The 22656-nt window shown below is 44.1% G+C and overlaps 1 protein-coding gene across 4 annotated transcripts in view; it reads right to left on the bottom strand.

The window, feature by feature from the left end:
- trrap (transformation/transcription domain-associated protein) overlaps positions 1 to 22656 on the bottom strand; it is a 228147-nt gene that overhangs the window by 116112 nt on the left and 89379 nt on the right. For 3 of the 4 annotated variants that reach the window (XM_069906478.1, XM_069906479.1, XM_069906482.1), the window contains exons 36-46: positions 21441 to 21639; positions 20462 to 20590; positions 18883 to 19149; positions 16731 to 16937; positions 16113 to 16271; positions 13925 to 14050; positions 11862 to 11972; positions 9144 to 9290; positions 6430 to 6643; positions 6189 to 6314; positions 2825 to 2971 (exon numbers count right to left, since the gene is read on the bottom strand). In XM_069906478.1, coding sequence (XP_069762579.1) covers positions 2825 to 2971; positions 6189 to 6314; positions 6430 to 6643; positions 9144 to 9290; positions 11862 to 11972; positions 13925 to 14050; positions 16113 to 16271; positions 16731 to 16937; positions 18883 to 19149; positions 20462 to 20590; positions 21441 to 21639 — 1832 coding nt within the window. The remainder of the gene's footprint in view (positions 1 to 2824; positions 2972 to 6188; positions 6315 to 6429; positions 6644 to 9143; positions 9291 to 11861; positions 11973 to 13924; positions 14051 to 16112; positions 16272 to 16730; positions 16938 to 18882; positions 19150 to 20461; positions 20591 to 21440; positions 21640 to 22656) is intronic. The other variant, XM_069906480.1, reaches the window with a different exon arrangement.

Here is a 22656-nt window from a genome sequence, read left to right as displayed (position 1 = left end):
CTCTTGACTGCCGGGAAGGAGACATCTATGAAAAAATATTGAGTTTGGAAAACAGCATTCCATTTAATTGTAACAACATGAAATTTAGATTTAAAAGCATGTTAGATTTTTAGTCTCTTTGTAACTTGATAGACTGCATTTGCAATAACTGCAATTTAATTAACACTTAGGGTTGATGGATGACTTGAGTTTGCTTCAGGCACATTAATCCTATTGCAGGCATATTTGAAAATCTTCAATTAAGTACCTTGTTTCAGAACTGTTTGGGGAGTTTAAATGGTGTTCAACTACCTTTCATCGTTAAATATCAACTCCCGACAGACAACCCATTCTCCAACCCACTGCTGTAAATTGTTGCTCATCCTCTCCACCATCGTGTCTCGTGCAGAATTTCCACCACACTCAAAGAATTGCTTCAGATATTTACACAGGATGAGCCAATCCATAGGGCTGCTCTCTGCAAATTAGTTTAATGGGTTTGCAGCTTGGTGGGGTATGCAGGACACACAGGTCGCAGAAAGTAAAAAGGCAGTCGACGTGAGCTTAGTGCAATCCTTTTCGCAATCGGGAGGGGAAAGGGGTCAGGTCCCATCAACTCCCCTCCCAAACTGCATTCAGGCAGTGAAAGGTCAGGCCACCAGGTACTCAGACTTTAGAGACAAGCACCAAGTTTATGCTGGCGGTAAACAAAAAAAATCTGTAGACGCTGAGGTTACCCTAATTGCTCCCTTTTCACCCATCCCTCTGTCGCCCCCTCCTTCCATCTCTCCTTTCCCTCATCCCTTTATCTGCTTTCCATCAGCTCCCACTCACTTTCCTTCCTTTTTCTATCAGAGAACTATGTTTCTCAGCCCTCTACCCTAATCACTTCTCAACTTCTCCTCTACCCTCCCACCTATGAACTCTTACATGTTAGCCTGTGCCCCTCCCCCAGCTTCTTATTCAGATACCTGCCTGATTTTCGGCACTCCTGAAGTGTTGACTGCCCTTTACTTCCCATGAATGCTGCTTGACCTGCTATGATTCTCCAGCACTTCTGCGTACAAATCTACACTGGCACGAGGAAATAGGGTTTCTCCATCACAGGATCAGTCATTATCAGCCAACGGAATGACAGGGAGAACGTACATCAGAAAAAGGTGCAAGAGCCGGCCATCTGGGCCATAAAGCCTGCACCGGTGTTCAATAAGATCACTTACCCATCGGTTTAAGGGAATTAATAGACATCCTTAATTCCCTTATTATTCAAAAATCTGTGCCGTGAATGCTTCCTTGGGCAGAGAATTCCAGATGCATTAACCTCTGGGAGAAGCAGCTCCTCTTCATCTCTGTCCTAAATCTACTCCCACAAATCTTGACGCTATATCCCCTAGTTCTAGTCTCAACAGCCAATGGAAATAACCTCCCTCCTTCGATCTTATCTATTCCTTTCATAATTTTATATATTGATATAATTTCCCTCATTCTTCTAAGCTCCAGTGAGTTGTCCCAGGCTACTTAATCTCAGCACATGCCATCTTTGACCCATTGCCATCAAAGAGGTGGTAATAGAAGCATCAAAATCAGATGGCATTTCACTCCTCGACTACCTGCTGCACCTGCAAACTAACTTTCTTTAGATTTATATGCTTGCACCCCCCAGGCTTCTCTGCACAATAGCAGACTATTTTTTCCTCGCAAGTGGATGATCTGACATTGACTAACACTGTACTCCAACAGCCAGAACCTTGTTTACTCACTTATGCAGACTCTGTGTCTTCTACATAACTTGCTTATCCACACGATTTAGTGTTATCAGCAAACTTAGATACGCTATACGGTGCCTTCCTCCAAATCCTTTGTAAACAGTTGTGGGCCCAGCATGAATTTTGAAGCGCACCACTAACTGCCAACCGGCAAAACACCCATTTACCCCAATCTCCGTCTTCCATTGGTTAATCAATACTCTATCCCTCATCCCACTGTCGTCTTCTTTGTTTAGGCATAAGACACTGGCTTTAGATCTTGGCCACAATCTCTTCTTAATCTCTGCTCCCTTCAGGCAGCAGATACAGACCCCCCTGAAACCCAGCACTTCCAGGTTCAAAGATAGTTTTTATCCAACAGATATCAGGTTCTTGACCCTCCCTATGGTACCCTAAACTTAAACATAGAACTCCCTGATTCCACCAAAAGACCTGCCTTCATGAATGAAACATCACCTTTTGGTTCCCTTGTACTCACTGCAATGATGAATTTACATCATCTTTTTTTTCCTATTTATTACCTCCATGGTAGTTGGTGCATCCAATGTAGCGGTTTGGCTGCAACATGTGGAAAATTAATGCATTTGTACATACATGACAATAAATTAACACTGAAATCTCAAAATATACATTTTTTTAAAATTACAGTTGCAGGACCTTCCAGCACATGAGGCCATGCCGCCCAAATACCCCTACAATTCCAGTACATTTTGAAAGATGGGAGGAAACCGGAGCACCTGGAGGAAATCCCGTAGACACAGGGAGAACATACAAACTCCTTACAGACAAAGCCAGATTCGAACCCAGGTCGGCAGTGCTGCAATAGTTTTGCTCAAACAACTATGCTAAACGTGCCTCCCAACTATGCAGGTTATTTTGAAGAATGGTCTCTCTCATCTTCAGATCACTGCACTAAAAATGTGTTAGACAAGTCCAACCTGACCTGCTGATAAAACCACGTGCTCAAGAGCTGATTGACACTTTTGACAATTCTCTGGGGATATGTATTCGATGATATTCCAACAAAATTACTTAAAGAGTCGCTGGATTGAAAAGTGAACAAAAGGCGACAGCGTTACCTGTGCTGGTTTCAGATGCCCCTGGGGTGGTCTGTGGGTTAAGATGGTCTCTCACCATCTTCTGCAGGGAGCGCATGAAGACAGAGATGAGGCGATCGATGTAGCTGGGGTTGTTGCTGCAAGCGGACTTCAGGATCATCAGTGTACCTGAAGGTTTAGAAGCCCAAGTTAATAGGTTAGGGAACCCTTCATAGTCCATTCACCTAATCTTCTAAAGGTCACCATAAACTTCTATTAATAGGAACTTTGATGGTACTGGACTAACAGATTATCCAATTAATACCAAAACACATTTTTATTTTAGTTAAAAAAAAATGTCACACAGTAATATACTAAATTCTCAAGCCAATCTGGCGTGTAAAGGGAGTGGGAAATATACAAGAACTATGGACCACAACTCCAGCTGTAAACTTATCCATGCACCTGAGCCCCCTCATCTTAACAGTACAACATGGGCAAACCCTTCAGCCAGTGTCTGTGTCAAACATGATGCCAAATTAAAATAAATCTCTGTTGCTTCCACATGATCCATTCCCCTCCATTCCCTGCAGATTCATCTCCATCTAGAAGCCTCTTAAACGTTACTGTTATATCTGCTTCCACCACTACCCCTGGCAGACCTTTCCAGACATCTGCCACACGATGTGTAAAAGAAAATTTCCCCTGTCACTCCCTCTCTATGCCCTCACCTTAAGCACATGCATTGGAGATCCAAACCTTTTCTCCAGCCACATACCCAGCCCACAGCCTGGACCACAGATCCTGCTGCAGAGTTCCAGTGAGTGGTTAGATCAATCAGGACTTTCAAACAATCGGGTGCCAGATTACTGGAGATTGACTGTATTAAAGCTTCACAGAAGGCGCAGAGACTTACTGGAATGTTAGTAGGGATTGGGGACTTCAGTCGGGTAAAGACAGAACACAAGGAGAGCTCCAGGCTCTTCCTCCCATCAGCTGCCTCACAAACCCCAACTCCCTCACACAAATCAACACATCGCAGAAACGGGCTCTTCGGCCCTTGTAGTCAGTGTCAAACCCAGACCTTCTCTCTACGTACACCTCCCGCCCATGTGCCTGTCCAAATTTTTCTTCAAAGTCAAAATTAGATAATGGAGATGCGACTCATTGCCTCTAATCCAGACAACATCCTGGTAAATCTCTTCTGGACCATTTTCAAAGCCTCTGCATCCTACCTGTAATGGGGTGAGCAGAATTTCACGCAATACCCAAGTGCAGCCTAACCGAAGTCTTACAGAGCTGCAACATGGCTTTACTTTTATGCTCAGCGCCCTGTCCAATAAAGACCAGTTACCACACGCCTTCTTTCCTAACCCATCTACTTGTGTGGTCACTTTCAAGGATTTATGAAGCTGACCCCCAGATCCATCTGCACATCATTGCTTTAAAAAGCTTTGCCATAAACTGTATCCATTCCCCTTATGCTTGGCCTGAACAGTTGGGAAAAAGTGAATAAAAGAGAGCACAGATCTGGAGCAAAAACTCAGAAATGCTGGAGGAACTCAGCAGGTCTCGCAGCGTCCACAGGAAGTAATTATATATGACCGATATTTTGGGTTTGAGCCCTTCTTCAAGTTCCTCCAGCTATCTGTGATTTTACTACAATCACAGCGACTGCAAACTTTTGTGTTTCACTCAAATTTAGAGCAAATCAGTTGAATGGATAGTGTCAAAAAAGATTCTGACCCGAAACAGTCAATGGTGTTAAGGTCAAAGTTTAAGCAGGAAATTGAATTTTCTGACAAAACAGCAAATCTGGCATGAAATTAAACCAAGAGTAAACTACATATCTGCACGACAAAAAAAAAATGCACAAAACTCCTGCCAGTTAGAAAAGATGAACCAAGGCTTTTGGGGGGGGGGGGGGGGGGGGGAATCCTTCAGCAGAATCACCTTGTATTCTCAGCATTTTCCAGGCATTGATGTGAGCTCCATTAGCCAAATAAGATGACTGAGAGATGTTCTGTGGACTGAGATCTCAAATACAAAATTCAGACTGATGCACCTACAGTGGTACAAAAAGAGTTCCAATCTGTCATAAGTGCTATCATTGATCCCTCTTTCGGGCTTGCGTCTGGGCCCATGCAGCGTTAGAGTGTGAGCACACTGTATCCGAGGGGATGGTGGACGAGTTCCAGGAATGGCCTGCTGTCGATAGTGAAACTAGATTTTAACCCTTTGGACTTCATGTCCTGATTTTCAGGGTCGACCAACAAGTGCATTTAATCCATATCCCTGTTTTCCAGGACTGGTTTTAAACCCAACCATCAGCTGCTTCATACTGGTGCTCATGCTGTAGTTAACCCAAGGACCCAGTACAGTGTATACATTATGAAAAGGTAAAAATAGCATGAGAACAAAGGATTAATCCAAACATGTAAATTGTATGTAAATGAGTGCGGAATTGATTTACTGCTTTTCGCAAATGTTCTACAATGTAAATCGTTTAAATGTAGTGCTGTGTATAGCTTGTGTAGTTTTGTCGTGTTGTGGTTATTTGAATAAACTTTTTTATACAAAACGAAGTGCCATCGTTGAGAGATTTCAGAGTAAAATCTCCCTCAGAACAACTTTAATAAAAGAATTGTTGCGGGAGTGATTGCGGTGTTCACTATGTAGCAAAGATCAATGCTTCAGGCCTGAGCCCCTGAGGAGGGAGATTTTTTTCTTGCAATGTAGCCAAAATCTTTCAAGAACATACAACTTGACTAATTGTTTAATATCAGCCTACTGTTCATGGGAAATTCCTGTGCACAAACTGTCTGTCATAGCTCCTAAATTAGATGTACACTTCAAAGCCGTTAGAATTGAGGTGCATAGAAACGGATCATTTGGCCCAACTCATCCATACTGACCACTAAGCATCCCTCCTTTTTCACCCCATCGCCTAGTCCATAGCCTTCTGTGCTTAAGTGTTCACCTGGACTTCTTAAATGCTGTTGGTAACCCTGCTTCAACCACTCTCTCACACAGCGCATTCCATCCAGGTACTTGCCACTCTCCCTTTCACAAAAACAAATCTCCTACCACCACACCTCCCTTTTGCCTTGAAAAATCCTGAAAGGGATGTGGAAGGTACTGTATAAAGGCAAGCCTATTTTATGCTTTGTAAAACAGGAACAATTCTCTTAGCAGGCATCCTACGCTGTGCTAGTGTTCGACATTTTACCTTGAGGGGGAGAGAGATTCTGTTCGTCATACCTGTGTCTTTTTATCATTTCATAAATTTCCATCTGGTTCCCCCATCCCCAGCCTCTGTCACTCCAAAGAAAATAATCCAGGTTCGTCCAACCCCTTAAAAGTTTAATTCTGAGGAGTGGGCTGCCAACGGCTCCCTCGAACTCACCGAACAACTGATTTGGGTTGGCGTTCGTTGCTTTCTCGTAATTTGTGAGGCCTTCGTAGATCACTTTGCCCACTGCAGCATAGAGACATTCCAACTCCTCATACTTGGAAGCCACACTTGAGGTGCCTGTTTGAAATTGAGGAATGTCACTCTTGGCGACACACGAGGTTCAGCGTGGATGTCGAAAACGCAGATGTTCCCCTAATCCCATCCCCCCCCCCCCCCACCACATGCCACCTACTTGGCTCTGTCGGGAAGACACTCATTAAGCGGGAGAGCAAGGTGTGGACGGCACGCAACACCTTGTTGTTGCCGCAGGTCATGCATGCCGCTATCCCCCGCTGCAGTGGCTTGAAGCTGCTGAGAATGGCCGAAGACTGGAGCACAGTCAGGAGGAAGCTCAACACCTCCAACCCCGTGCAAATGTTCGCCATGTTTGCCTGATTGGGCTGCTCCTATAACAGAAAAGGGGAGGTGGGAATGAAAACGACTAACAGAGAATTTTTTAATGATCATCACAAGACGAGCAACGCAATTTTCATATGCTAGCTGGATAATATTTTTTCATTTATAATTTAGATACAGCAGTGACAGACACAGTCCACGAACCTGCGATGCCCAAATAAACCCAGGTGACCAATCAACCTACAAACCCCGTACATCTTTGGAACGTGGGAGGAAACCAGAGCACCCAGAGGAAGCCCACACAATCACAGGAGAATGTACAAACTCCTTACAGATAACGGCGGATTCAAACCAGGTTGGTGGTGCGCTAACCGTGCAGTCCTAGAGTTATAGAGATAAAGTAAATCCCGAAAAGGCAAATCATATTTTCAGGATGAAGGGCACTGGCCTGAAACATATTATTCTTTTTCACCCACTGGTGCTGCTTGACCCACTGAGTTCCTCCAGCGGATTGATTTATTTTTTAACTCCTGATTGCAAATGATTATCATGGCCTGTCCTTGCTGGTGGAACATGCCAAGATGTAGAGAATTACAGCTCAGAAACAGGTCCTTCAGCCCTCCTAGACCTTGATGACTAATCCTGCATTGATTCCACTTTTTATTCTTCCAGATTCTCATCAATTCCACCTCCCCTAATCAGAATACCAATTTTAGAATGTGGGAGGAAGACAAAGCATCCAGGAGAAACCAGCACAGTTAGAGGGAGAATCGCAGACGGAACACGAGGTCAGCATTATACCTGGGTCTCTGGCGTAGTGAGATACCTCAGCTAGTTGAGTGATGTCACAACAACAACCTTGCACTCAACATTAGCAAAACCAAGGAATTGGTTGTGGACTTCAAGAAGGGGAAACCAGGAGAACACAAACCAGTCCTCATCGAGTGGTCAGCACTGGATAGGGTAAGGAACTTCAAATTCTTGGGCGTCAACATCTCTATCCTGGAGCCTTCATGCCGATGCAGTCATGAAGAAAACTCACCAGCAGCCATACTTCATTAGGTTTGAGGAGATTTGGTACATCACCAAACACTTTTGCAAATTTCTACAGGTGTACTGTGGAGAGCATTCTGACTGGTTGCAGCACTCTTCAGAGATTCCAAATAAAGCATCGAGTGTTTCTGCACAGTCCCATCTTGTACTTCCTAAATGGATTTCTGTTAAATTACTTACAAACATGCAAGTATACCTCATCAAATATCAGAAGAGGGAGGGGGGGAGAAAACGACACTGTATATATTTGAAAAGGAAAATGTATGTATCTTGATCAATGTGGTTTATAGTGTGAAAAATAAAAAATAAAAAAAATATATATATCAATGATATAGCACCAAATGTCCTGCAATATCATAGTTTTCCTCAACTAGGCTGTGTGCAAGTACACATTTTGCATGAAAACGTTTTGAAATGTAGACAATTTTTGTCGTGTGTGGCACGCCTCTCGATTACTGCAAGCATTCAAGCAAGACAACTCTGAATTTCAAACTCAAGCAACACCATTTAGGAAATTCACTGTAAATGGCTTTTATTTCATGGTTGAGCTGATCGAGAGGGAGACTTTTGAGATTATAAAAATTAGAGCAAATCTGAAGGCAGTACCTTTTCCCCCTTAGTGAAAGATAAACACCATGCTCTGAGCAGTAATTTATATCTTCAATCGTGCATTTATTGTCATATGCATTTTAGGGATGCACCCAAGTTCTTATTTGCTTCAAGTGAACAGGTACTTCTTAAACAAAAGGATATCGTGAAGTATCAGCGGCATAGTTGCCTCACAGCTCCAGTGACTTAAGTTCAATCCTGATCTCAGCCACTGACAGCGTGGAATTTGTTCACTGTGTGTTCGCTCTGGTTTCCTCCCCACATCTCGACCTGCTGAGCTCCCCAGCGTCGTGTTTTGACTTCAATCACAGCGTCTGCAGTCTTTTGTGTTTCACTCCGATAAATCACTTGATCTTTCTGGCTACAGTTTGCATCAGTGCTTGTTACAAGTTGGGGTCAACCTGCAAAGCTCGGTGTGATTTTGTGTAGAAGGCAAGAAAGGAATGTTCCAAAAGATACCAGAAAGTCAGTCTAGGTGAGGTTAAATCCCCTCGTATTGTTTACTGCATTGGCTGCAACACTGCTGTTTGTCCCCCCTGGTTACACTGCTCTATGTATCTTAGCCTGAGAAACTATATTCCCGTGATCTGTTCTGCATCAATTTTACATCATTGACCTGCAATAATTTACGTGCAGTGTTTAATATTCAGTGAGAATGATCTTTTTCGCTTTGTAACCCATTGTGCAGCAATTTAAGCTTCCATGCATAAAAACTTAGTCTTCATGGGTCTACCCTTCAGAATGAAAATAGGAAATTTATTTCCAGGGTTTATATACAAATTATACATCACGATCAAGCTGGAATCCAAGCAGTAAAATACAGTGACTAAGGGTGCAAATACTATGGAAGGCGGCTGTCTGCAACATTAATTACTTGCAAAATCATACCACTGTTATTAGCAGCTTGTCAAACCACTGGAGTTTCAGCTCTGCTTTTGGCCACATGTCAGATCGAAGAGCCATCTTCAGGAGGCTAACACATCGCCTGGACAACATCTCTCCTGGTGAGCCTGCTGCGTTAGAGGAGTCATTCACCTAAGATTCAATTGCCACACATGTCAAAGCTGAAAAACAGCAACGGCTTCACATGTCCAACAGAGAACTTAAATCTCTGTTTTGTCACCACTTTGCAAGAGACTAATAGAAGAACAAAACACAAGGAAGCAATTATACAGCATTTTCACAGCCAGCGTACATCAAAAGCATATGAAAGCATAGGAGTAAGCTTCGGAAAACCCTTTCACATCAAACCAGATATCAATCATGGGATTCTATCCTTTTTTTAAAAAAACTGAAAGGACTGAAAGCAACATAGTAAAACAGAAAACAATATAAATACATACAACCATAGCTGCTGGTCTTCCCCCTCACAAACTGGACACATTATCTTGACTGTCAATAGGCATACTTCAATGGCAGAAATTTAGACTTGCGCTTCACTGCACAACCAGAGAGTGTGCTATCCTTCAGATAATTCATTAATCTGAGGCTTTGCATGCCTAGGCCATTGAAGGTTTTCTAGTCTTAACGAAACAACAAGAGAATGACATGAGGTCAGTTTTTCTTTCTCCTACAAACAGTTGCCCTGGTCACAACCCTGGATGCAAAGTTACAACTGTGTAATGTAATTTAGTCTGTCACATTTTATAAGTGCTTCTAGGTAGGGAATTGAGTGCCTTGTAAATATAAACTCTTCTTGTTCCATTTCCTCTCCACCTACCTACCTAATTGAGTTTTTAGAAATTTATATTTTATTTACAGCATGGTAGCTGTTGATTCTAGCCATCTAAACTCGTGCCACACCAAAATTAACCTACAACACCCGTGCGTTTCAGAGGGTGGGAGGAAACTGAGCATCCAGGGAAAAGCCACACAGACACGGGGAGAACGCAGAAACTGCCTGCAGACAGCGCCGGATTCAAACATGGTCATTGGTGCTGTAATAGCACCGCGTTAACCACTAGGTTAACCGTGCTGCCCGAAGGCAGAGTCTGTTTCCAGATATATTAGGCCTCCGTGTATTCTCTGAAAGAACCATTCGTCCACTGGGGCATTTACTGCTTTAAATGTCAATAACATGTCATCACTGTGAAAGGTTTTCATTTCAAATAAGTTGTGGAGTTGAACAAGGGAACAAGAGATAACAATTACTTCGAAAGATAACCATTTAATTTTGGCATGCCAATATCTGAATGGATGCCTGATTTGGAATTAAAATTGATGTCAATCGGAAAGTCACAAGTAGTGACAACCAGTGTTCACAACAAATTCTCCCTACTTCAAAAGATGAGAAATTAATAAACTGTACATCTATCACCTCTCTCACACAAACACTGCATATAAATTGAATTGATATAAAGTGTTGTGACTCCTGCTACCCCACACTCAGCGTGATCCACAAGCAGCACTTGCGTGACTGAGATAATGTGTTATTTTTGCTCTTCCTACTGATTAAGTGGACGACTTTATAAACAAAAGCCCATCAGCCTTATTTCACAGCCACAGACTGAGGTTCAACATAGCATTTAAAAGACTGTTCACATGATAGTACGCACACAGCTGCAGTGAATTGCCGCTCCTGTTTCATTAGTCAATTGTTCATGGCTACTGATTACTTTAATGGATTGGGCTTCAAAGTTTTTAGACGTACACCTACCATTGTAAAGTTGGGAAAAGCATTGTCAATTTGCCCACCGGACCTTATGATCATGTTACAATCAGATCAGCCATTTTGGGGATGTTGGTAAACATTGAGCCTCTGTTCATTTATGAAGCAAAGGCCAACTGGAGGCCAACCAACAGAGTAGCCAGACGCCCAGTTTAACATCTCATTAGAGACACAACACCTATGACAGTGAAGCACTTGCTTTTGAATGGATGGGAGCCCACGTTCCACGCTCAGCTGCCTGGAGTGGGAACTGACTTAAATTTGCGCACTTGGAGACAAGGAAACCATCAAGCAACTACACAATGGGTCAATGGTCTATCCCCTAACTGCCAAGGGATTAATAAAGGCAAAGGATTGGTCATACAGCGTTGACAAAGGCTCTTCAGCAAAACTTGCACACGCTGACCAAAATGTCCCACCGGCCTGTGTTGGCCCACGTGCCTGTAAAACCAGCCGATCCAGGTACCCGCCTAAATGTTTCTTAACCCTTCAGACTCCGTGTCCCAGTTTTCTAGGACTTTTTTTTAATATATATTTTATTTAAGAATTTAAAAACCACATCTACAATTATTAATGAAATATACTGTAAAAAATAATACAATCTATATTCAGGACTGGTTTTATACCCAACCATCAGCTGGTTCATACTGGCGTTTGTACTGTAAAGGTTTATCCATGGACTCACTCCAGAATACGGTATATCGTGAAAGGCCAGAGTCCAAAATGTTAAACTTTACGGTATTACCTGCCTCAACCACCTCCTTTGGAGCGGGTTCCATACTTCCATCACCATCCTCTGTGTAAAAACAGATCAGTGCTAACACAAAAAAAAACCCTTGATGTTTTTACATTGGTTAATGATGTGCTTCAGATCTGACAGTTGAGGTCAAGTCTGCTGTTAGAGTACACAGGCTGGAAGGACAAAGTGTGGCTTTTACCTGGCATGCTATTCTGATGAGGAAATTCACAACAGTATCAGTGTGCTGTTTATCAATGGGTTTTGAGAGCAGATGATCAGCTCCGGTTAGTGACTGGCTACGGCTGAACACCTGCCAAATGAAAAAAAAAATAATTTGAGGTGATTTTTTGCAACCATCAACTCTGAAGCCAAATCCATCAGATGCAGATTTCATCTGAACTTGGCGTGACAACCTGCATAAAGGCTTAAGCTTGTCTCGTACAAAACCTAGTTGCTGAAGGGTTACAATGTGGGTCTTGTGTTTGACTTACAGCAAGACAGATGGAGACCCATTTGGCCAATGGATCTATGCCAGGTCACAGGGGAGCAATCTCATTAATAAAAACACTGAAATGCTGGAGGAACTTAGCAGGTCTTGCAGCGTACATAGGAGGTAACATTTCGGGTCTCTGCGAGTGAAAAGAGGCAGGCGTCTGAATTAAAGGCTGGCAAAAGAATGGGACGGGGAAGAATGGGACGGGGAAGAATGGGACGGGGAAGAATGGGACGGGGAAGAATGGGACGGGGAAGAATGGGACGGGGAAGGAGTTCAGACCAACAGACAAAATATGTTAATTGGATATGATAAGAGGAAAGGTGAGAATTGTTTTTGGCTCTGTGAAAGGAGACATGGGGAAAAGGGAAAAGAAAGATAGACAACGCTAGAGGAAAGGAGACAGAGGGAAGGGAGAGGTGATTACCAACAGAAATTGGAGAAGTGTTTGTTAATGTAATGCAGTTGGAGGGGACCCAGAAGGAAGATGCTGTTCCTCCAATTTGCGTGTGGTCTCAGTTTAGCAATGTACAAGACCATGGACGGGCATGTCAGCAAGGGAATTACACGTGGAATTGAAATGGGTGGACACTGGGAGATCTACGCTATTGTGGCGGATAGAGTCGAGGCACTCAGCAAAGTGATCTCCGGTCTGCGTCCAGTCTCTCCAATGTAGAGGAGACCACAGCGGGAATACCAGATGCAAACGACATTTTGCTCCTGGTAAGGCATGTTTTCTTAGACTTGAACGGAGGTAACAGCTGATTATAGCTCTCAGGCTCTGGAGTCGCCCATACTATCCATAATGTATTCCAGGACCAAAGAGCTATCTGTTCTATTGAGGCATCACATTTTTGTTTGGCTAACAGCAACTATGAATATTTAATCTATCCTTTTATATTTACTTTTATTCCTGGTGTGGTAATTTAAGTGATGCTCACTGTTAATGGATTGTATGAAATGTACCTGCAGCAGGAATTTCAGTGCATTTGTACCTTGTACTTATATGAATAATAAACTCTCATCTTGTTCCCATTGAAGAATAGCCATACTCCAATCACTGGAAAGAGGCTGACCCACTATAATTTCTCATTCAGATGACAGAGAAGCAGAGGACTGGGGCAAGGAAAAGCAGAAGAGATGACTCTACGGGACAGTGACGAGATCTGTGGCTGAAGAACACACAAGCGGCGAGCCGTTGGTGAGTTGAGGAATGGAACTGACACAGGCTGCGGGCTGCTGACAACTTGTGGTCAAAGGACACACACCAGACTGCAGACAGGCTCGATAATAGCTGAAGGGGTACCAAGTATCGGAACCAGGATGCAAGAGGGGTCTAAGGGCGGGAAGGGCTCCCAAGGGGTCCTGGGAGCTGAACACTTCCCGATCGTGTTGGAGGTTTGAATCTGGAGCCCGGGTTGCCAAAGGTTTGGAATGAAGTCTGTGTAACTGCTGAGGCGAATCCATGGACACTCCGTGTCTCTGAAGGGACTCTCTTTGGCTTTTTTCTCTTTCTGAAAAGGATATCAGGCAATTTCTGCTGATGGCGAACCTTTGTCTGCTTTATGGCGGACTAAATGCAATTTCATGTAATATTACATCTGTTTCATTACATGACAATAAAAAAAAACTTTGAATCTTGAGATGAAATGAATTTCAGGACTGAAGGTCAGTTCTTTCAAAATATGAAAGAAAACTGAAATTACCCAATAATTCTTCAAATATTAAATCTAAATCCCGACAATACCTTGCATCTAGATTGTACTCACAGTTCCAGTGTTTGTTCGGAGACGTTTCACATCCTGAGCAGAATCCACAGATAGACCACGTTTAATGTTGCCATTAGCTGCACTGGTTCCCTCTCCACCACCATTCGTATCTGGGTCGGAATCAGGCTGCAGGGATTTAGCACATGGGAGAAGGAGGGTGCAAAAGGAAGATGAAAAATAGTCAATGTCTGGATGATCTTGCTATTCAAAAATCAAGTCTCACAATAGAGCGGTTCTAGAAAGCCTTTCTTGACAATTCCCCTTTGAAGCTCTGCTGATGGAATATCACTTGAATTGATTGGGGGCAAGAGAATGTTTTTGGCTCTGAGAGACCATGGACAATCACGTCGGCATTCACTACCAGACCGAGATCACCTACAAATTGGAGGAATAACATCTCATATGCCGTCTGGGCACCCTCTAACCAGGTGGCATTTACATTGGCTTCTCCAGTTTCTGTTAGCACCCGCCCTCACCCTTTCCTATGACTCCTTTCCTCTAGCTCTGTCTCTCTAGGCCTTTTTATAGTGGGAAGAAAAGCGGATGTAAAGGCAGAGATTTACATCGCTTAACTTGCCTTGTTGAAAACTTCGAGGGCGGAATCAGGAGGTAAACTCCGATCCATCTCGGGGGGCAGAGTCAGAGGTGGAGTGACTCTCTCCACCTCGTCCGTGAAGGCAATGCCACTGAAAGCAGCTGTGAAGGGGCGAGCTGATGTTGTCAGCCCGCAACCCAGGAGCAGGATTTTTAAAATCCCGCATGCCTAAAGCTAATTACGTTGTGCAGGAGATCTGCCCGAGTCTTAAGACTCCTTGAACAGATCTCCACCAGCACTCTTATCTGTTCTTCGGTCACCATGTTGAGTGTAGGCCATTTTCCCTACTTGGCATGCATGGATGACATCGTGGCGAGGGGCAGAGCGACTGCACCACTTGCCCTGCCTCCCTCAACTCCGGAAGGTGACTCGTGGCACTGCTGAGTTGAAAGCAATGCTGGATCTGCCTCGTAGGCCTTCTCCATCAAAAGGTAAGTTCAACTTTTTTTCTTTTCATTGAGCCACCTTAAAGGTGGTGTTACACCCCAAAAAATGCATTCTCACTCTCCCTTCCTTTCTCCCCGTGACAGACTTCTCACCTTTCCTGTCCTCATCGTATGCAATTAACATTGTCTGTTGGTCTGTACTCCTCCCCCTCCCATACTTCCCATTGCACCACCCTTTGAAATGAGGTGCCTGCCTGCCTTTTACTCGTGCCTTGAGGAAAGTCTCAGGCCCAAAACATCGGTTATATACAAATATCTTTACCTCCTATGGATGCTACGAGACCTGCTGAGTTCCTCCAGCATTTCTGTGTTTTTACTACAATCAGAGCATCTGCAGATTTTTGTGTTTCACTAAAAGGGGGTATGTTCATGGTGATACAAAACAATGTGCGCTGATAGCACCTCAACCCCAGCCCCCCCTTCCTTCATCGATAGGGCCAATGAACAGAATCATTCGTTAATAAGCACATACGACAGAATTCAGATCCAAAACCACCAACTTTAAAAATACTCAACAATTCATAACACTTGAGCTATTAGATTTCACTCTGTACTTCACAATTTCAAAATTAAATATCAGTAACTCTGGCAGCTCTGCTGGCACCTACTAAACTGGCAGCTCTTGCAAACAAAATAATACTTGGGGCCTTTTAAAAGAAAATCATATCTAGATGTTAAAATCTTTTTTTTAAATCTTGAACAAACATCAAAGCAGATATAGAGACACAGAACAGTTCCTTCAGCCAAATCATCCACGCTGACCTCACCGGCGTTCTTGGCTAGTCCCATTTGCCTGCATTCGGTCACATCTTTCTAACCATGGAAGCAGAAATTCTGCCTGGCCCGCAGGATAAAGAATCACGGGGTTGTATGTGATGTCATGCATGTTCTCCAACAATAAAAATGAACTTTGAATCTGTCCAAATGTCTGCTGAATGCCCTGATTGTTCCCTTTTCCACCACTTCCTCTTTCACAGCTGGTTCCCGAGAAGACCACCCTCTGAGCAAAAAAGCCCCTCTTCAATCTCTCCCCCTCACTTGAAACTCGTGACCTCTAGTATTCCAGAATCGTCTACCCTGGGAAATGGACTGTACGGTCTTGCTTTTAGAGGTGGGTCCACTTAAGCAGCAACTGTGCCTTTCTCACCTGCTGGTCTTTGATTCGCTGTAGCTCCCACTTTATGACGACTTCTGCCAGATCAACTGCCAACTTTCTCTGTTCAATGGTGACACTGGGTGTAAAACCAAGGCGTTGCATGGCACTGACCATGTGTTGCACAAGGTGGTGGCGCACTGGGAAATACACCTGCCGAAAACATCCCCAACACCATCAGCTGGGACCCTACACAACAGGAACGAGAACTCCCACATGCTCTGATCACTGAGCATTGGAGACAATTTTACTAACTCATTTGCAAGAGACAAGAGTGAATTGGACACTTGCACTTTGACATCTCAGATAACTAACGCATCTGGCTTTGACCACTTTTAAGGGGAGTACGGTTCGTGCAGTGATTAGCAGGTTAGAATCCAGTGCTGTATGGAAGGAGTTTGCAAGCTTTCCCGGTGACTGCGTGGGTTTCCTCCAGATGTTCCACTCTCCTCCCACCCTCCAAAGACGTACGGGGTTAGTAGGTTAATTGGTCACATAGGCATAATTGGACAGCGCAGGCTCGTGGACCAGAAGGGTCTGCTACAGTCCTGCAACGCTACAGTCAAATTAAAAATAGGTTAGAAACACACAGCTCTTGCAACGGAAACTTACCCTGAAATGCTGAACTATCAGATGCAAGATGTGGACCAGCTGAGGCACTGTATATCCCTCTTCCACAATGATTTTTCTTGTCCAGTGAGTAAGCATTTGATGTCCATCTTCCATCCGAGCTGGAACAGCGGGGGTCAGAATGGCCATTGCTTGCCTAACCACCAATCGAGCCTCCATAGCGTGGGCTTTCAGTAGACTGAGGAAAACCTGTGCAAAATTGTGTTCAGTTTAGGAATGTTTGACCTGACGAAGCATGTTAAATTCAGAACAAGTCCCCAAAGCTGATCTATCATATCTCCTATTGCCCATGCAGATTCCAGCTACAAGGGCTTCCCAACACTAGCGGTAATATCAGATTCTATCACTGGTATTTATATTCCCCGGTTGCTGTGGTACCAATCAAACAAACCTCTGGATCAATACTCCAGACCAGCCATTCTCAATGGGGCCTTAGCACATTTAAGGGAAGCCGTGGACTGAAATCATTAAATACATAACATTTCCGATTATCCACAAATCAGTTAACCAAAAATCTCAGTTATCCAAACTTTTTTTTTTAAATGGGAGGCAATATGACATCACAAGTTGAGAAAAATAATTTCACCTAACACGAACAACAGAGCTCAGAACCAGCAGGGAAAACAGATGCTGAATGGCTGGATGCCAGCTCAGAGAAGCTGACTGGAATCTCAAGCCATCGTGAACGACTGGAGGAAGTGGGCAGGTCAGACAGCGCATGGGGAGATTATCCTCATTTCAGGTAACTCCCTCCCCTCTCTCTTTACCCTCCACTATACTTCACAGTTCTCCACTGTCCTGATGCCATCAAAGAGAACAGCCTCCTGGGCAGGAACGGGGACCTTGGGCTCCTGGACAGGATCAGTCAAGGTGGTGGGGAGGTGTGGCAGTGGCAACAGTGGCAGGAGCGGGTACCTGGAGCTCCTGGGTAGAATCGGCAATGGCAGTGGAGAGGTGTTGGGGATTGGCAATGGCCAATACAAGTATTCTGCTGATGTTACTAGGCCGCTTAAAGCCAATATTCAGCTATTCAAAAAATGCAGTTAACTGAAAAGCGTCTGGTCCCAAGCATTTCAGATAATCAGAAACATACTGTATTTTTTATGTAGTCAGTAGGACTACTATCTAAAAATTGACAGCTTCACAGGGAAGGGGGCCCATAAACTTTGAGCAGAGTCCTAATGGGGCCATAGCCAAAAAAAGGTTGCAAATGGCTGCTCCAGACAACCACTGACCAACAGCACCCCAGTCCCACTTTGCTATTACTGGCATGCACCAACATTCCCGGACATCAGAAGGGGTTGGCAAGGAAGTACACACCAGAAACCAGTCAACACGGCTTTTGCTGTTGTAATGTCGGGAGGGTCTGCTGCAGAGGGCCCCCTGGAATCTGTGGTTTGAGACCAGTCATTGTAAAATTCAAATGGCAAGCTATTTTAGTAACTGAACAATAAAGTTCAGCTTTATTGTCACACACATCAAGATGCAGATACAGAGGTTGATTTGTGAGCAGACCAGTTAGACATCTCATACATAGTACAAGAAGAAAGATATAATACAAAGTGAAGAGTTACAGGGAAAAATCCGTTGGGGACAGAGCAAAGGAAGCAACTTTTATTATGATTTTGAGATCATTCAGGAAATGGTGGGAAATACACTGTCCTCGAATCTGATTGAGCTCGATCTCACACTTGTGGATCTTCTTCCTGACAGGAGGGGTTGAAGAGTGTGTGGCCGGGATGAGACTTTTGATAGGTGAGCTTCTTTTCCAAGGTTGCAGGTGCTCTAGATGCAGACAATAGAGGGGTGGGGGAGGGGGGGGTGGGGGTGTGTGTGTCTGTGATAGTCTGAGCCACATTCACAACTCTCTGCACTTTCTTGTGGCTTTAGGCGGAGCAGTTCCACCGACAGGATGCTCTCAGTTGTGCGCCTGCACGTTGTTGTAAGTTTCCTCAGGCTTCTGCGGAGGCAGAGGTGCCAGTGCACTTTCTTGGCCATTACATTGATGAGAGAATACATCAATTATAATTCTAACATTAATTAAAATCAACACCTTCTCAATTAGGATCTAATGCAGAGGCAAAACTATTCCCCAGACACTCACTAGACGTCATGTTAACCTCTCAAAGCCTACCTGCAAGACAATCTTTTTATGAATTGCAAACTTGGCTATGATGTGTGCCAGCAGCAGGTGACCGCTGTACTTGCAAGCCGGATCCACACAGGTCTTGGAAAGCAGGCAAGGCCAGGCGAACGTCATCAGACGCCTCAGCTTACTGTTGCGGTTTTTATTGTTGTCGTGAATGTGGTGGGGGGCATGCTCAACGAGAAGGGTAGCAAACTGCAGTAGGTAAATCCTCAAAGCATCCAACATTTCAGCATGCTTCTCTGGGTCCAGAACCTGGGGAGAGAGATCAATAAGCTCACTGACTGCTGGATCAATTAATAGATACAACATTTAGATGGAGGAGGTCATTCAGCCCTTCACATCTGCTTTACCACTCGACAAGACGACAAACCAATGTTTCTCCTCAACTCCATTCCCCTGCACTAACCCCATATCCTGCAATTCCCTTAACATCCAAAATCTGCCTTGAATATCTTCAGTGCCATAGTCCTCTTGGGTAGTTAATTCAATGACCAAGCCCATTAACCATCACCCTGGTCACAACCTCTTCTCACTGCTACCTTCGGGAAGAGGGTTGAGAAGTCTGAAGTTCGGCACCTCCAGGTTATCAGGCTCTGGAACCTCCCGTTTCTGCCCTAACCATAAACTACGCCAGCACCACAAAAAGATCTGTGCACATTACTTAACATTTTTTTCTTGCACCAACTGTAAAAAGTGAGCAGTTACTATCTTTTATATTTATTAACTTTTTCTCTTGGATGAAATAAGAATTTCAGTGCAGATGTACATTGTACTTGTATGGACAAAGCTGATAGGATTTTTCTCTTTGGAGTGACGAAGGATAGAGGTGACAACAGATATGATTATTACATGATGATGAGGGGCTAAGATCGGGTGGACAGCCAACATATTTTTTCACAGGGCGACAACAGCAAATGTCATAGGACATCTGTTTAAGCTAAGTGGAAGAAAGTTTAGGGGAGATGTCAGAGGTAGGTTCTTGTTTTACTCAGAGAGTCGTGGGTGCCTGAAATGTTTTGCCAGGAGTGGTGGTGGAGGCTGGTACAATAGGGACATTCAAAAGACACCTAGACAGGTGCATGGGTGCAAGAATAAAAAGGGTTATGAGTGTGAGGAGGGAAAAATTAGAGCTCGGCACAAGATCAGAAGCTGCAGATGGTAGTGAATGCAGCTGAGAACATCACGTGACTTACCCTCCTCTTCGAGAACTCAACCTATATCTGCTCGCTGGGAAAGGCAGTCAGTATACTAAAGGAGACATCACATCCCAGACACCCCATCAAGAAGGCTGAAGAGTGTGAAAGTGTGCACCAACAGGCTTAAAGACAGTTTCTTCCTCGCAGCCATCAGGCTTCTGAACGAACTCCATAACAGAGCTCTCATGGCTGGCCTTGCTTGGTACCAATGGATCTTTATCTCACTGTAACTCTTATAGTCTGTAAAATGTACACTTTACACGTAGGAATGTTAGAGATAATCCGTCAAACTACTTGCAGAAGAACCCCTCTCAATGTAGTAAGTATGTGACAAATAAAATGTAAAAACACAAACAAATGGACCTTACCTTGGTGATGAAAACACTAGTGATGCTTTCTGGGTTATCCCCCTCAGGGTTTGGAGGTCCCAACAGTTGTTCCCCTTCTCCTTTATCAAAACTGGACTGGAAAGCAGGGATCAGGACGTGCTGCAAAGTCTGGAAAACACAGCAGCAAAAACTGTCAGTATGTGGCCCTACAGCACGTAAACTTAAAACGTCACAGTGCTTCAATCACATCAGTTATCTCCCTGTCTGCACCATTTGCAACGTAAGACTAAAGGGTATCAATATGTGGCTTCCTTTACCCAATTCTTTTTGGAGTGGTAAAGGGTGCAGCTCGTGGACCTGCTGTCCCACGACTTAGCAAGCCAGCCTTGATCCAAATCGCCAGTGCTGTCGGTATGGAGTTTGCATGTCCTCCCTGTGACCATCCTCCATGTGACCTTCCTCTGTGATTTTTGGTCTCCTCCCGCCTCCCAAAGACATGTTGGTGGGTTACTTGATCAATGTAAATGTTTCCAGAGATGTGTTTCTGCGACAAGGGTACTGTTCCTATGAAGAAACATCAACAAGGATGTGCCTACAGGAGACGGATAAAAATAAATGCTGAGAAGGTAGAACCTGGGTGACATTGTCAGGATAAGAGTGATTAAGAGTAACTTTCTTCATGAAGGATGTGAATCTTTGGAAGCATTTACATAAGGGAGCAACAGATATTCAGTCTTCCTATATCTTAATAGTTGTGACAGACACCTTGATGAAGGGCTCAGGCCCGAAACGTTGGTTATCGATCTTTGTCTTTGCTATACAAGGACACTGTTTGACCTGCTGAGTTTCTCCACCACTTTTGTATGCTGCACTAAACCCTAGCATCTACAGAAGTTGTGTGAAACATCAATGGTGTCACTCAGCTTGATGCATCTGTAGGTGCCAGATACCAGGGGTTTTACTATAATTTGAAGCACTTTAGGTTGAGCAGTTTCAACAGCATGACAAGGACAGTCACCTTGGCTTTAAGCTCATCTCCAAAGTTTGGATCATAAAACTCCACAAATCGGAAGAAGAGGGCGCGCTTCTGCGACACACTGTAATTCTTTGGGATCTCTTCCTCCATGTACTCTTTCAGGAAGGTCATGTTGCTCAGGAAACGTCCCGTGAAGGCTCGCAGCAGCTGAAACAGCAGCTCAATCTCCGCGTAATTCCGCCTGGGGGTAGGGTGGTGGGGCGGGGGGAGTGTAAATAGACACGAACAAAGATTCAAGATTCTTTTATTGTCATGTAATATTGCACAAAAATCGTATTTAGTCACTGGAAAGCAGATCAAGATTCGTCATCAGCAGAAGTTCCCCAACGCTCCTGACAGTCAGAGAAAGAAAAGCAAGAGTCCCATTAAAAAAACGGGTCAGACTTCAATACAGTTGCAATCTCGTAAGAAATTGAGCCTGCTTCGCCATTCAATAAGATCGTGGCTGATCTGGGCGTGGACTCAGCTTCACTTACTGCCTGTTCTCCTAACCCTCTAGCACTCCAGGGGCAGCCTCACCAGTACCCTGAACTCTTCGGAAGAAACAGTTCCTCCTCACCTGACTTAATTCTATTCCCACTAAGCCTGAGGTTATGTCCCCCTGTTCCCGTCTCACCTCAATTCTACCAACTTATCGATACCTTTCATAATTTTACACGTACAAAATTCCCCCATATCCTTCTAAACTCCATTGAGTTTAGTCCCAGGCTTTCGAATTGAAAACAAGAAATAAAGGAATATGCAGCTAGCTTTTCTCTCCCAGTCAACATTTTCAAACTTGCAGTCTTAATCTTACATTCTCAACAGGCCCCTCTCTCACCTTGCCGAGTCTATTTACCTTCAGACTGCTAAACTGGTTTGCTTGAGTTCTGATGGTTTGAGGGTCAGTAATCAAAATAATGAGCAGGAGAACCAGGAGATGGAAGGAAATGTTTTGTTTTGCTTTTTCTGGTCAGAATTTATTGTGTGGTTCGTTGCTGCTCCAAAGTGCTCGACCCCTCGTGGTACGGTCCAGGTTGCAGGATTTTTTTTTTAAAACCCCGTTGGCTCCTTGCATGGAGCCGCCAGCATTAGGACCGGTTGGTGGAATCTTGTGGAGCAGCACTTTATCCCCACTCCCTGCTCTCTCGGGTCCCCACCAGCGACTGTGCTGCCGTTACAGCTGCTCCAGCATTCCCACCATTGTTTTTTGTAAAGG

This window comes from Narcine bancroftii, chromosome 12 (assembly GCF_036971445.1).
Source record: "Narcine bancroftii isolate sNarBan1 chromosome 12, sNarBan1.hap1, whole genome shotgun sequence".
Classification (NCBI taxonomy): domain Eukaryota; kingdom Metazoa; phylum Chordata; class Chondrichthyes; order Torpediniformes; family Narcinidae; genus Narcine; species Narcine bancroftii.
The sequence above is the reverse complement of the archived record's forward strand: the minus strand, read 5'-3'. Positions and strand labels throughout refer to the sequence as shown.